At 37.1% G+C, this 15812-nt stretch overlaps 2 protein-coding genes across 7 annotated transcripts in view; both read right to left on the reverse strand.

Annotated features, from left to right (window-relative positions):
• Positions 1 to 5569: 5569 nt before the first annotated feature.
• On the reverse strand, positions 5570 to 10494 carry lin7c (lin-7 homolog C (C. elegans)). The gene is made up of 5 exons (XM_084716054.1): positions 10296 to 10494; positions 8457 to 8575; positions 8204 to 8275; positions 7851 to 8060; positions 5570 to 6224 (listed from the first exon to the last, which is right to left on the reverse strand). The coding sequence occupies exons 1-5, from the start codon at positions 10330 to 10332 to the stop codon at positions 6057 to 6059; spliced, it is 606 nt and encodes a 201-aa protein (XP_084572180.1). The 5' UTR covers positions 10333 to 10494; the 3' UTR covers positions 5570 to 6056.
• Positions 10495 to 13458: 2964 nt separating this feature from the next.
• bdnf (brain-derived neurotrophic factor) overlaps positions 13459 to 15812 on the reverse strand; it is a 43647-nt gene continuing 41293 nt past the window's right edge. For all 6 annotated transcript variants that reach the window (XM_084716066.1, XM_084716074.1, XM_084716108.1 and 3 more), the window contains one exon: positions 13459 to 14510. In XM_084716066.1, the coding sequence (XP_084572192.1) occupies positions 13680 to 14510 (831 nt within the window). In that variant the 3' untranslated portion in view covers positions 13459 to 13679. The remainder of the gene's footprint in view (positions 14511 to 15812) is intronic.

Below are 15812 nucleotides of genomic sequence, written 5' to 3' on the forward strand. Positions count from 1 at the left end.
AAAAGAGACTTTGTTGTTGAGTTTTTCAAATATATTTTTTGTTTCTTTGAGCACAACAAGCCAAGTGCCATCTAGTTCCATTATACTGGAGAGAAAGCAGATCTCTATGGCCGATCTCCAAACCTAGCTGACTCACACCGAAACAATCTAGATGCATAAATAAAATTACAGGCCAGAGGGAAAACATGTTTGTTAGTTTTTTCTTGGGGGGGGGGGGGTTAAATGTCTAACATTGAAAAAAATATATATATATCTGCTGTGAAAAAGGTCTGTTCTGTATTTCCCACACCAAGGACACGCAAGACCCAGGGAAGAAATGTGGAGTGAAACTTCAGTGGAAGGCTTTATTTTACCCCACATTCTGACTTGTCAAACACAGATGGATCTGATCACATTAATCATTTCTGCATTGCAATAATTGCTGGAACGGATCTTCATTAATGCTATTAGTAACACCCGTGCTTCCTGTGCTATGACAAGTCAGAATGTCTTCTGTGAAAAAAAAAAACCTATGAATGGGTTCATTTGAAAATAATAAATAAAAATGCTGTGCAGGACTTATTCAACACACAAAACTGCACATAAACTATTAGATGGAGAGTCTTAGGACACAGAAATTCAATGAGAAATAATGAGAAAAATGCAGCCTTTGGCTTCCAAAGGTTCATGACAGAAAAAGTAAGCTATTTGAATTTCTCCACTTACTCGTGGCAGATGGTGATGATAAAAAAAAAACACTGAGTGTTTCAGAGAAAAACTACAACTTTACCTGATTTTAAAAGTACTTCATTTTTGAAGTGCAGTGGTCACATCCATTATGTTGAAACAGCTGCGATGCTCTCGCCAAGTTTTTGTTTTCATTTCTTAAGTAGTTTCCTGTATTTATACAATTAAGGCAAGATTGTGAAAGAGAAGCATTGAAGTGGAGGGAAAACATTTATCTGTGCAGCTGCTGCAGTGCACAACAACAAGAGAGTGAGTCAGATTTGTCAGAAAATAAACTGCTAGTTGAGAATTCAAGTTCATTCTGGGTTCATTCTTCCACCTGTGTTTGACAGCAAACATTTTACATTTCCCTCTACATCAAAAAGAGCTCGTACTGTGTGCATGCTGAATTTCTATCAAACATCCCCCATAAATATGTCAGGCATGACAATTATTATGAAGGAGGAGGCCTGTTTTTCAGTCAGTATGCAGCACAAACACATGTAAGTTTGGAACAAATCGTAAATGATCTTTGTGTTTCGATTATGAAGGGATGGGAACACTCATTCACTGTCTTTGGTGGTTGTTTATTGTTGAGTCAGAAACGAAAATAAATGCTACGAGTGTAAGATGTTCAAGAAGACCTTCAAAACTCGCACAGTAAATTTGAGCACTGTTTATTTAGCCTCCAGTCCAATTATTATGTTCTACATCACAACATTTTACATTCCACATCAATGTAACACAGTAAATAAGGTTAGAAACCAGAGAACACAAAGTAACACAACACAATCCACACATAATAATCCTAAACGAGCACTGACTAAAACATTTCAAAACATTATCAAAGTTTTCACAAATGTTGCAAGTTTGGTCTTGGTACTAGAAAGAAAAGATCTCAGAAAAGAAGTGATGATCTAGGACAGTTTAACTTTGATAGTCTGGAAGTTCGTACAGTCGAGAGATCTCAACAACCGTCCTACATCAGTGCTGCTTTTCGGAGAGGCTTTGCTGATATGGCCCTGGTACACAGTCAAAATGGAAGTACCAATCATTCCTGGTATCTGTTTTTTAGGAAAAATCACTTATAAAAATTGAGAAAAATATCAAAAGAAAAGTATTATAAAAAATACTCTATTGACCATTCCAATATATAGATAAGGAGAATGGGTAGAAAGTTGAAGGGTACTTCACAAAATTTTGCAACTAAGTTAAAGACAATGGTCAGAGACATTCAGTGGAGAGTGTGACTGTGCAATATCAATACCAAGTCTCATTACATTTTTTCCTGATTTTACTATACATGTGTGTAAGCGGTGAGTCTAGCAAGCTATAATGCTGGTTAAAACACAAGTAAGGGACAAACTATACATTATATTAAGACCTTTCAACTCTTATGTACACCCCGACTCTTCTGCTAAATCATCTGTCTCGAAAAACAAACATACACCCAAAGTAGCCTATGGAATGGTCTATTGCTAACCGCACTTTCACATAAGCCTATTCCTCTACACGCATCCTGGCAATCAGTTATTAAATCGCAAGACTAATCTCACACGGAAATCCTCACTGCAGCTACTTTTAATGGTGATCAATACGAGACAAACGTAGTAAATGTGTCATAAGATCATGCACCTCCAATGTGTCTGAGTGCAGCGGTCCCCAAAATTGCTCATTACATTAGCATGTGTCCACAGACTTAAAGTTTCAAAGACATTCTGCAGTTATTTTGCACCATTACAGGTTATTTCCAAAGGTTTTAAATGACCTTGCATAGATAGTCGATTTGCATTCAGTTTTTGCAGTACTGTGTGAGTTTTATTTTATTACTTTGTCTCAAAATTCAGCATTTTCCCTAAGGAGCAATAGTTTACAGGAGCACAGCCACTAAATACAACTGGGCTCATCACGTTTCACCATTTTCTTGCACTATTTAAAGCAACATTAAAGTAACACAATTCAATAAAAGTTAAGCTGACTCTAGTGAAGCTAATCCCACATGTGAACTTGATATTTAAAGGAACAGCAGACTTTTGCTTGACATGGAGGGTCATAATGGACTACAGCTGCAATAATTAGTCTGTTATAGGTAAACTGTCAAGTATGAAATTAATCTCCAACTATTTGAATAATGGATTGATAGTTGTGATTATGTTTTTTAAAGAAAAAAAAGTTAAAATTCTCTGATTTCAGCTTTTCATATGTGAATATTTTCTGGTTTCTTCAGTCCACTGACAGTAAACTGAGTACCTTTTGGCTGTGGACAAAACAACACATTTGATGACTTTACCTTGTTGTCTGGGAAACAGTGATCAACAATTTTTTTTTTAAACAATTTTCAATTAATCAAAGAAATGATTGCAAAATTAATCAATAACAAAAATAATTGTTAGTTGCAGCCCAATATTTGACACATGTAGAAACTGTAACAGACAAAAGTAAGATGCCAAAGATTGACTTGTTTGCTCTGAATTCTACTTTAGCAAACTGCCACTTTAGTTTCAGTTATTCAGAAAAAAATACCGCCAGCTGATCCGATGTCTCCCCAACTTTGCATTTGGTGATGCATTTCAGTGCATTTAGTGATGTTAAGTAATCTTTTTTTTTTTTAAATAGGGAAATAGTTATTTAGTTATAGTCATTTCGATCGATTTTTGAACGAATTCCAAAAAGTACCTATGATTGAACTTCAACACTTTTCAATGGGCTACTTACAATTTGCAGGAGCAATTTATGTCATGGGCCGTTTCCCTCATTGAAGCGTATTAAGAGATGGTGGATAAAATAACAAAAAAGAAAAGCACTGTAGCAACAAGATCACAAAAGCAGCTACACAGGAAAACAGCAATCTAATTTCAGATGCTTGGTCAAAAAAAAGTACATTTGCAAAGTGGCACTCAACTGGATATCCATTGTACACTACACTGCATTAAAAGAGGAATTAATTCAGAGATCAGAGAAAAAACAGTACAAGACTTGCATGTTGCCATGATAAGAGAGACTGAAGCTACACTGAAGTCCTCATGTTTTCATAAACTGCCACGTGTTTCTTATTTTATCCTCAATGTATCTCACTTCTACTGTACATCAGTGATAGATGAATCATAAATATCTTCGTTACTACCCTCCTGTATTTTTATGTGATGTGTTGATCCTGAGACTGGACGATAGTGTGGCTTACTCAGCTAAAGCCTAGTTTACATTATACTATTTACATGATGTTGCATCTACAATGGGAAGAAGATTTTTGTGAATAAATCTCTGAAATTAAATTTGTTCTGGGGATATTCTGTTGTCGCATACACTGAAAGACTGGATGATGAGTCATTTACTTTAAGATACTTTTGTTGTTTTATGTTGAATAATAAAGTATTTGATAGAAAACCATGACGTGTACTTGTATTTAGGCATCAATATTCCACATCATATTAGTTTTTTTTTTCATGATACCAGGAGAAATATCAATTTGACAGCTAAACATGCATTCTGCAAACCTTTTAAAACTATAAAAACTTCATTTATAACTGTTGTAAATGTAAACGTTGGAGGAGAGCCTAGACATACAGTATATTGGAGGTTATTTGTCATTAGCCTGTTTTCACAAGTCAGAGCAAACCTGACTGTTTGGCAGTATTCAGTAATAAAATGTTGTCATTATTATTATTATTATTATTATTATTATTATTATTATTATTATTATAACATGATGTGCAGATTACATACAGAGCCACTAAACTGTTGGCTTTAATGGAGCAAAGACGAGAGGAAAAAAAAAAGTCAAAACATGGAAACAAATCTGCAGTGAAACGTGAGAAAAATAAAAATTCTTGAAATGTATGGTCGTACCCTTGTGTTTGAATGGAGTACAAGTATCATAAAACTTAATGGTTATCTTTTCCCAGCACCAGTGTCATCTTTTCTCTTTAGTCCTTGAAAGACGCCAATTATTACCAGGTTTAAAAAAAAAGTATATAATATACAGTCAATGTTTCATTTAAGACTATTTTTGTTTGATGTTGACTGAACGAAATGGACAGAAAAATAAAAATGAATAATGTATGGCATAATCCTCTAAACACCGTGTAAAGTCTTGATGAATTTGCAGTATTCATATACAGTATGTGCAATATCAACATCTACCATCATCAAAATAATGATGAAAGCTCACATTAGGCATAAAATGAGATTGTTTCATACTATCAAATTGCTTGATATTGCAAATGTCTTATTTTTTTCCTTATTTTGAACTGAAACTGAATGATGCAAACAATGTCAACAAGCTGTTTTAAGCAAAGATCAAAGACAAATGTTAAGTAACTGACTTCTCATTACACATTATACCTGACAATGTAAAAACATGTCCTATAGAACATTGTGATTTATGTCAAGACAAATTAATCAGAAGCTGAACAGGATTCATCTCTTGTCATGCTGACTGTGAGGTTTATGCCTCTGATTTATTATGTTGATAAAAATGTGAGTCTCTGTGGTGGCAGGAATTTAGTGTAAAAGTTGATGAGACCCCATTACATCACTTACAGTACCTGCTGCGCTTTTTATAGCGTGGTATGACATTATGAAACTTTAAGGGTAAGCCCAGAGAAAAACCTTAAAGATAATCCATCACTTTTGTTTTCAAAGTGTCAGTGGTTTCCCTTATTAACAAACATATAACTATCTCTTTTTAACTAATTAAAATTCCTCCAAAGCTTTCCTGTTCGAACATGCCTGTAGGACGGCAATATAAATAAAACTGCATCTTTTTTTTTAGTTTGCACAATTAAAGGGTTTTACATGTTTAGCATGTGTGAATATCAAATCAAAAGTGATATTTAAGAATAACAGATGCAAAGCGCACAGTAACTCCTGCCACAAGCTTTTAATTACCAATACTCGACTTTAAACCATTAAAAAGAAAGAAAGCGTGGTGAACACAGTACATGAGATAAACGTGTTTGCCCTGAGGCACTTGGTAGTGGCTGTGATAAAAGAATTAAAAACACTACCTTTCCAGTCTAAGAAATCGTGTAGTTGGTCTCCAAAGCACTCAAAGTTGCATTCAAATCGTCAATTCAAAAATAATGCACACGTGTGAGCGACCACCAGCACTGACAATCATGATCATTCTAGTGTTTGTCTAGAGTTGTAGTGTCCAGTGTAACAATGGCAAATATTAAAAATGCTACGGAAAAGGGTTGAAGCACATTATACAGTATGTGTGAGTAAAAACTAAACTCGTAGTATGTTTGTTATGCTTTTTTTGGGCAGGGAGATAAGAAAGAGACCAGAACAAATGGCCAGAAGGCTAGAGGAGGAGAGAAATGGGAGCTGGGCATCAACACAGTAAAATCCTACTGGGGATAGCTGTTCTGTTGCCGGCGCTTCGCCGACCTCATTTTCTCAAAGCGTGACTCCATCTCCTCCAGGACTTTGGGGGTGTACCTTACTACCAGCTTCACGGTGCCCTGAGCTGCTTTGAGGAGTTCCACAGCTTTCTCGTGGTGCTCACCTTCCACACTCTTTGGAAAACACAGAAACATGTTGTAAGATTTTTGTCACAGAGGCAAAACAACTGTAGTAAAGTCAACAGTTTTTATAGGTTTATAATCCAAAAAGCAATATACTGTGGGCAACTGTTAAGCTCAAGGTATGTGGTAACTTTGGAACAAACAATGATCTCAGTATTTTATAGGCGTCTGAGTGAAAATAACATAAGCTTTGGCAGCGTGCTTCAACTCACCATATAAAAGTTTGTAATTTGGACATTTTAATGAGACAACAAACTGAGCAACAAACAAAGTCAATTGGAAAATTGTTTTTGGCTGATCCTGGAACTGAAGCCTAATCACAGCACACAGCGATCACAACTGCTGAATGTTGTAGCTAATATGAAGGAGCCTCTAAGGTACCCTGTCAAGGTTTTCTGAAAAATTCATGTTTGTATTCACTTTCTCGCCAAAACACACTCTGTATCCCTGAAGCATAAGAACATGTGTGTTGAACACATTTCCTTCTTTGTAAAACCTTTTCAGAGAGAATTTTTGGAAGAATCTGAAACACATCCATATTTACTTGCTAAGGCCACCTGGAAATCAACTCCCACTCATACTCACTAGATAAGAGATGTTCTATATTTTATCTGATTGGAAAAGATTTGGTTCTCAGTTAGTGGCTTATCCAAAAAAATTCAATGACACTTGGGGTCCTTTTTTCCAATATAACCTTCCTCATACTGAGTTACATATCTGACAGAGTGAAGTTTATGTAGGTAGTGTGATATGGTACCAACTGATATATTTATTTTTATTTTTCCAAGACACAGTATGTGCTTTGTTTTTTTCTTTCTTTGTCAGGGTAATTCCTGTTGTGTTGTTGATGTTCCTATCTTTGATTTTTTATAAATGTAATTTTAAAAAACCTTTATGTGACAAACTATTTGAATTATATGTACTTGTTTACAGTTTGCTCCTTTGTTTGACTATGGGCTGTTGAAAAGCCTGACAAATAATGTTAAAAGCTTGCTCAGCAGAACAAGGTAAAGCCAAATTATGCATCCCCTTCTTGTATAGTGTCCTAGCTGACAAACCATGGAAAAAACATTATACTAGAGGCCAAAAACTCCAGAGTACCTTTAAGATGTAGATCTTCTGATGGATACTTTGTTCTAGCTCAGTGTGCCAAGGGACTGTTTTAATTGGCAAATGTTAATTGTTTATGAGCTTCTACTACAAACAGTGAATCAAGATGATGATGAGCATATTTCTCTGTTGCGTGATTTCTGGACACACCTCTGTCGTCCTTAGAGGTGATGTACTAAAAATGAAAAGCTACAAGTTGTAGTTCAACCCAGATCTCTGTTAGGAAGCACATCAGAGCTTTGGAGATATAATCAATACAGATGAGACATCTGAAATGTTGGCTACACATTAGAATGACAGGATTCAAATTTGTGATTTGAGATATTTGGTTATATAATTCAAATTGACTTGACATGAAGAGTACTGAGTTTGTAGTACATTTCATGTTTCATGTTGTAGACTGGTGGATAATGAAGCTGAGTTTACAAGAACACTGAAGTTCATGAATTGACCAAAATTCAAATCTAACATCCTGGAATAAGTCATGATTCTGTGAATTGAACCTACCACCCCATTAACAGAGAGAAGCTGGTCGCCTCTCTTTAGGCCTCCATGTCGGTCAGCGATGCCTCCTGGGATGATCCGGGAGATGTATATAGGCGAGTTTTGCTCCTTTCCACCCATTATATTAAAACCCAGGCCTTCTTCTGTCTTGGGCAGTTCCACAACACGTGGATGTGAGTGTCCCTCACTTGCTGCAAAAGCAGCCACCGTGGCCTACAGATAAACATGGTCGTGTTAAACTTTTGCGAACAGACTGTATTTACTAAATTTAACACACAAGATGAGATATAAACTAGTACACCCTTAAAAAAGAAATGGTCTGATGCTGAGGTTAGAAAACATGTGACAAGGTCTACCTTAGCTGTAGCGTTGGCCCTGACTTCAGGACTGCTGTTGATGTCCACTGTTTCATACACATGTTCATAAACCTGAAGAGACATTGTTGGATAATATTTCGTCACATCCCAGAAACAGCTGTCCACATTTCCAAAAGGTGAACATAAAATAATCAAACCAAACTATGTTTTTAGACATCATCAGAAGAGAAAGGTGAACTAATGCTATGTGACATTTAAGTGTTTTAAGAATAGCAAAAACAAATTGTTTCACCTCTCTGACAGCATTACAGAATTCACTCTGTAAAACCCTCTGCAGCGCCTGCAGCTTCTGGGGAGGCACTTCCCCTGTCCTCTGGAGCTTGTCGAGCAGTTCAACTGCACGGTTAATATCTGTCAATAAGAACACGTACACCACCACAGTTTTCATTGATAAATTGCAAATGGAGATACTCACATTTGCAACGACTGTTCACTGTTTGAATGTACTCAATCTGCACAAACATAAAATTAAAAAACCCAGTACCTAAGAAAAAGCTTAGCAAATATTTCGTGTTACCACTTTATAAATGTCTAAAATGATGTACTATGACTAATGATTAAAATTGGAATAAATGTTCTGTCAGTTAACGTCTTTAAAGGACCAGTGTGTAGGATTAAGATGTAGGAGAATCTATGGTGTCCCTGAAACCTGTGCAAAACATCAAAGGCTGTATCTAAAGTCAGTGTTTGGTTTGTTCATTCTAGGCTACTGTAGAGACATTGCGGGTCGACATGGTGACCTCCATGGAAGAGGAGCCATGCCCTCTGTAGACATAAGTGGCTTATTTTAAGGTAGCAAAAACACACTGATTCTTACACTGATAAAAACATACTTATGAATATTTAATTTCTGCTGTAGTCTGCCAACAGATCCCTGTAAATCTGTATCTGATCTAATCTGGACCTTTAATAAATATGGAAAACTTATTTAATAAAATCAAACTTTAGATCAATTTTCTGTAAATTAATGTGTCTTTAATTAGTCTGAGATTCATTTTAACTCTAGTTACACTACAGCTGTACTGATTATAGATACTTTGTGGCTGTGGGAAAGCTTGTCTTGGCTTACAACACTATTTATGTACATAAAACGATGAAACAACTTCCGGTATAATATACTTAAGAGCAAAACATAGCACTAAATGATTTACTACACCTTCATAAAGTTCATTTCACTGCCAGCATATCAATAACTTTATGTTTTACAATTTAGTGCCTGCCTCTGCTACCACAGACATGATGGGCAAACTATCAACCGTTGTTAAAATAAGTATCAACCATGTGAAATTGCTAAAATGATAAAACAAGTGATTTTCCTCCAACATTCTGTTTATATCTTTGATTTTATGGTGTATTTTGTCAAACTGAAATCGTTAGAATGAAGACTCACTGTTCTCTTTTTGTGCTAATTGCTACTGTAGCTAATTGTATTGAAATCATTAACTACAACTTATTTCAACATACCCAAGAGCGAAGGTATGTTAAGATGTATATTTACTTTTGCTTTTATGCTGTTGAAATTACATGTGTGGAGGTTTATTATGCGAAAAATCGTTTGTTTTCTGTACTGTCCACATTGTATTATTAGCAAACACAGCAGGAGCTCAGGTATGTTTTTTTTTTATTAAAATGAAAGCCGAGGTTGGAAAAAAATTAAACTGTAATTATTTCACACTGTTTGTCCATACTGCTAATGGCGATGAAGCGGGTGTAAAAACTAAATGAAAATTCAATTTTTAGTTGAACAATTGATAAATAAGCTGGGTGAACTTATCACTGTCTAGTGTCACTAGTATTAGCTTTCTAGCTAATGCGCAAAGTAAAAAAATGTAACCGGAAAAACTATCGTTACTTAAGGTTGGTACCAATAATGTACACAATCATTCAAAGCTATAAACATAAGCTATCCGCAAGACATCATCAATTCAATGTTAGGCAACTAACCAAGAAAGTATGCTGTTAAAAACAATCGGCAGCTAACGCTATCTTAGCTAATGTTAGGTTAACGTCTCCCTGGTAGCTATCACAACAAATATTTCTAAGCTATCGCTAGCTAGCCAATTAACTTTACCTCTTTCCAGCCGCACAGGCTCTCCAAGCGATGCCATTCTTCAAATGGTTGGATATTTAATGTCAGACAGATATTGCGTTAAACGCCAGATATGGAAAACTAAATTTGGTAATCCTGGCTAGCGTTGCGTGCGCTTAACCGAGACGATAAATCAGATTAGCCAAGTTAGCCGGCTAGGCTAGCTGCCAGTGTCATGGTGCGTTCACGTAACCCTCGTAAAGTGGAGAAACCACCGAATTCACAGCAGGCTCTCGCTCGTAGTTAATGGATGCTTGTGAGCCAACACTGAAGGCCTCTTCCCCTAACTATTGTGAACTATTGTGCTTTAAATTAATCAGCTCAAAACAGTTCCTAAATAAATTCTACATTTGAAAATAATCAAGAAGAAATTAAGTATTTACGTAATACTTAAACCAACTTTTAGAGATATTACTTTTTAATATATCATAAATCAATATATCACTCATGACTTAGTGTAGTGGGCAATTAAAGTAATTTTTATTATTGATTATCCTCAATTCTTACACCTTAAGAGCCTTTCTGGACTTGGTTTAGTCCCATATTCTTCAATCACTCAATCAACAAAATTACCAACCATTTGCAGCTTAGTACATCACTCATTTAACTGCCGCACTGAACATCGACACTGATGCTCACAGTTCAAGGAATAGTTACATAATGTCCTGTGTATTTGTGACAAGAAAGGACCAGACAGCCAGAAGCTTCTTTGGCTTTTTGCGAACACCTGAGAGGAATGCTCTCTCTGCTGCCCTCTACTGGTGAAGGGCTGCAGCGCATCTTGAGACACCAGTACATGAGCAAGTCTGCACACAAGCTGCTGCTGCACTGTTCTCTGTGGGTTGGAACTTTCAAGCAAGCATGATTCACTTCTGACCACACCCTGGCTGCTAATGACGTACAAAGTGTCTGCCTTTGACAGCTGATGAAATACACCTGCTGTGACATCACTGAAGGGGGCGTGTTCAGAGGACAAACGATTTGAATATGAGAAGCACATTTTTTATACATATTTTTGCCTTTAAGCTTTAGCCACACCTCTGGGTCAAATAAATACTGTAAGATCTTTTCACATGCATGATTTATGATCACAAAACATAACATGGAATTCACCCTGGCTCAAAGACAAGTGGTGATTTCAGAGCCACTTTGTACTTTAATAACTGTCTGATTGGTGGATGTCAAGTTTTGTATGACTTAAGCTTTGCTAAACAAAAACAGCCTGAAGCTTCTGGTCATGATGAATGGAGTACCTTAGAATACCTTGTCTAAGATATATTGCAGAAGGTTTGATTCATTATCCTGTGTGCCGAGGATGTTAATGCTCAGACACGTTCATTGAATATTACTATGGAATTCCAGTTCTATCTTAAGGTGGATTTTCTTTGAAAAGCAAGAGTTTCTTCCCATGAGGTAATAAAACAACTTTAAATTTTAATTATCAATTTGTATATCAAGGCAAAGAAACTTGACTATATGTTGGAGATTCATGACAAGAGACACTACTGCATTTTTTGTCGTCTTTGTCTGAGACTCTATTTGTTCTCAGCTTTCATATAAGAAAAGCAACTTACAGCATCTTCATCAGCCTCCTCTGGAAGATCCAAGAGAAATAGAGAAGAAAGCAGGACATCTTTCCTCTGTTTCATGACAGAGTTTTCTTTTTTCAGCAGTTTGTTTTCCACAAATCTCAAAATGGCAGCTCCGGTTCTCTTTAGAGGTCACACACTTACCTTCAGGTTGATGAAGAACGAGTCAAATGAGGTGGTTGGGATCACACGAAATACAAATATGAGATAACATCGAAGCTTTTGATGAAACTCTGTGTCTTCTCTCTTTGAAATGTGTCATATTATATGTAAATTTGTCAGTGTTTCAGTACAATAAGATGAGAAGTTGAACACATGTTATTGCTATCCTCCTACGACCTTAAACTGTGGCATCTAGACTTGGCAAGTGAGCGACTGTCACTATGCAACAACCCCTGGAGGGGATGTTGATGTGAAGCTGCAGAAGTCTTTATACCGAGATACCAAACCAGTGACCTTCTCCTTTTCATCCTAGTGAGTGTTCATAAAGAAAAGAAAGATTTAAAGGTGGGATTACCATGCACTAATAAGAAAATGTGTGCATATTTGTAATGTAGACAAATGTATATGTGGGTGAATCCATCACTGTCAAACTCAGGCATGCTTCATGTGCAACCATGTCCTACTTGTACTAGTCTACTCTTGCATGTGTAGGCGCTTTTCTTGTGATGTGAAGTCGGGAAATATCACGTGTGTAGCTGGAGTCATAATTGAGTAAATATGTGAACACTTCTGTATAAAGAAGAAGTAGTAGTAACTGGAGAACTTTTCCATTTTTTCCACACCAAACGCAGCAGAATATACACCTTCTCCACCCATAATATTGCTGTCAGTGGATATTACCCAATGGTTTGACTCTTTTACTAGTGAAAATACATAATTTTCTTGCAGTATCCTGGTCGTTCATGATATTAATTGGGTCGTTTTTGTGAAAATGCATGTGTGTATGTATGTGTGTGCCTGCCTTCCTTCCTACTAAAGTTTATCCTGCCTGGAAATGCACTGTTGAAACTTTATCGACATTGATTTTGTTTTTCAGTTGCCTATAGTCATTTTTATTTCTTCAAATATTTCAGTTTAATATTGCAAACAACTTCACAACATACAAAATGAATAATATTAACCCAGAAACATGTCAATGAATAAATTTTATATATATATATATTTATATATATTTTTTTATATATATATATCTTGTCCTCTGGTGGGGATAAAAAAATAAACAGCAAAGCTTTGACAACAGCACCTTGACATAGTATGTAATTCCAACATTACCTTGAGAAGTTTAGAACAGTAAACAGATAAATTACTTGAGAGGAAAATTGTTTTCTGCTGAATATGTAAACGGAATGTTTTTTTGGTCAGCATCATATCCTTTTTTGTTAAGTGGAGAATTTTTCTCGATTCACAATTGAAGCAGCATGCAAGCTTTTGAAGATGGAACTGTCCTCTCTCATTCCTTGCCTGTTTTTTTCCTTCATTTTCTAATTCTTGGCAACGTAAACAAATCACAATGTCTTGAGGAATGTGATATAGTAATTTAAACTGGGCGCAAATGACTGATCAGATTTTTTTTAATTGTTTACAAGGTCATGAATATGTTCAATAAATAGACTGTAGTATCACTTTTACTGTATAAACTTCATCTTTTTTTACATGCAGTCCATAAAATTTTCATTTGACGGAATAATTTACCCTGTTATGTATATATACAAATAGATATTTTCTCTTTATTCTCTTTTTTAAACTCTTCAATAAAATCTATACATTTTATACACTATCTCCCTCTTTTAATGGTCAATGTGCATACACATGAAGTGTCTATCCTTATAAACCGCCAGCCGATCTTCTTTTTGCTATCCATGGTAAGCGCTCGCACGTAGGACTGGGTTGTCCTGCATTGGGAATTATAATGCCGCTTGTCTATTCCTCTGCAGCCCTCCTTTGTGTACCCCATGGGGTTGCATTTGGTCTCATAAAAGTATTGCTTCAGTTGGCCATTGGGGACAGGGACCTTTTCCATGACGGTAACTGTCTGCCCAGACATGTCTATTGCCGTCTTTTTATCCACAGCTGTCACCCACTGGCTAATACTGTCACACACACTGAGCTCTCCACGCCGCGAGGGATCGGAGTGTCGCCGCACCCTCATGGACATGTTTGCGGCATCCAGATAGTTTTTGTATTCCTCCAGAAGAAAGAGCAACGGCGGCTCCAAAGGCACTTGGTTGCTGATCATCACCCGCGAGTCGTACAGGTCGACATCCTTGGTCTCTGTGGTGACCACGGAGGACGGGCCCCCACCTCCCTGGCTCTTATCAGCCCCCTGTCCCAGCTGCGCCGCCTCGCCCTCCACCTCCAGCAGCTCCTCTATCACCTGCTCAAACGTGTCTGTGAGTGAGGGCAGTTCCCCGCGCTGGCCTGGCCCGCCGCCGCTCTGTGGAGTCCCGTGGCCTCGTGCGGCCGTCGCAGCGGCGCCCAAGTAGCCTTCCGTCCGATGGCCCCGCATGCCCGGGGCGTCTCTCAGGGGCGCAGCTCTCATGCAACTGAAGTATGAAATAACCATAGTAAGGAACAGGATGGTCATCACTCTTCTAACCTGGTGGAACTGTGGGGGGAGAGAAGACAAGAAGAAAAAGAGGAGAGGAGGGGGGGAGACAGAAGAAGAAGACGGTTAGTCAAAGAGCATTTTCAACAAAGTTAGCTTATTCTTGATCAATAATGCTCCATGTAAGCCTTTCCTCTTATTTACACCCACTACTCTTTCTCTGCAAGCCAAAAAGGGAGCCAATAGCTTTGGAATAATCACAAACTGTTTTTTTTTTTATTAAACTGATATTGGCGCCGTGTCATCATCAGTGTTTTCAAATTGTTTGCAAACTGTAATCATTCTGTTCCTATGTGAGGTCTGGCTTAGATTTCTATTTGTTGGCAGCGATGCACAAAAGCTGTGCTGAGCATCAGAGAGAGACCGCTTATTACAAAAGATAAGATTACACAAATAGATGTCACTACATCTTTACAGGCCTGCTATTATTTATGAGCTGTTTTTTACTGGTGTGTTAAATGGTTCAGTTTATTTCTCGAGCAGAGCGTGAGATGATGTGTCAAACCTGTCATTCATCCCTCACTGCCTGAATCATCGTGTTGTTGTCAGTGTTGATGCCTCAAACCTTCCCCATAGTTTTTAAGCTTTATAGTAGACATTATGTATTTCAATATAATTCAACTTAAAGAACGGTGTGCAGGATCTAGTGGCATCTAGTGACGAGAAGATAGATTGCAACCAACTGAATATTGCTTTCCTCACCCTCCCCTTCCAAGCCAGTGTTTGGTTTGTCAGGGCTACTGAAGAAACGTTTCAACAGGGCGTCCTCGCTGGAACAACATGGAAGAGGACCTGTGCCCTCTTTAGACATAAACAGCTCATTTTAAGGTAACGAAAACACAATGGTTCTTATTTTCAGGTGAATATACACTAATGAAAACATTCCTATAACTATTATGTTCCATTTCTGCCATATTCTGCCAATAAACCCCTGTACATCTTACACACTGGACCTTTACAGCTAATATAAGGGTTTTTTAACAGGTTTAACAATTTAACAATTTAATGGTGATGCCTCTATCTGACCTACAAAAGCAAACAAGACCATTCACAAGAAAATTGGCTATTTCTGTATAGCTGTTCCTGGCTGACACCAGGTTGGATTCTCCCTGAAATCAGATGAAACAACCCTGAGTTTAAGTTTTCCGAGGCAAAGTTACGGTGAATCGTACATTACACGGTTTAAAAAAAGCAGGACAAGATTTTTCTGAAGATAATTTTATTTTTAACATATTTTGAGGTTATCGTAGTGAAAACACTACCGTTTTTGTCCAAAGGGGCCTCCAAAATCAGCATCATAAA

The sequence above is a fragment of the Lutjanus erythropterus genome, chromosome 1, assembly GCF_056507025.1.
Source record: "Lutjanus erythropterus isolate fLutEry1 chromosome 1, fLutEry1.hap2, whole genome shotgun sequence".
Lineage (NCBI taxonomy): Eukaryota > Metazoa > Chordata > Actinopteri > Lutjaniformes > Lutjanidae > Lutjanus > Lutjanus erythropterus.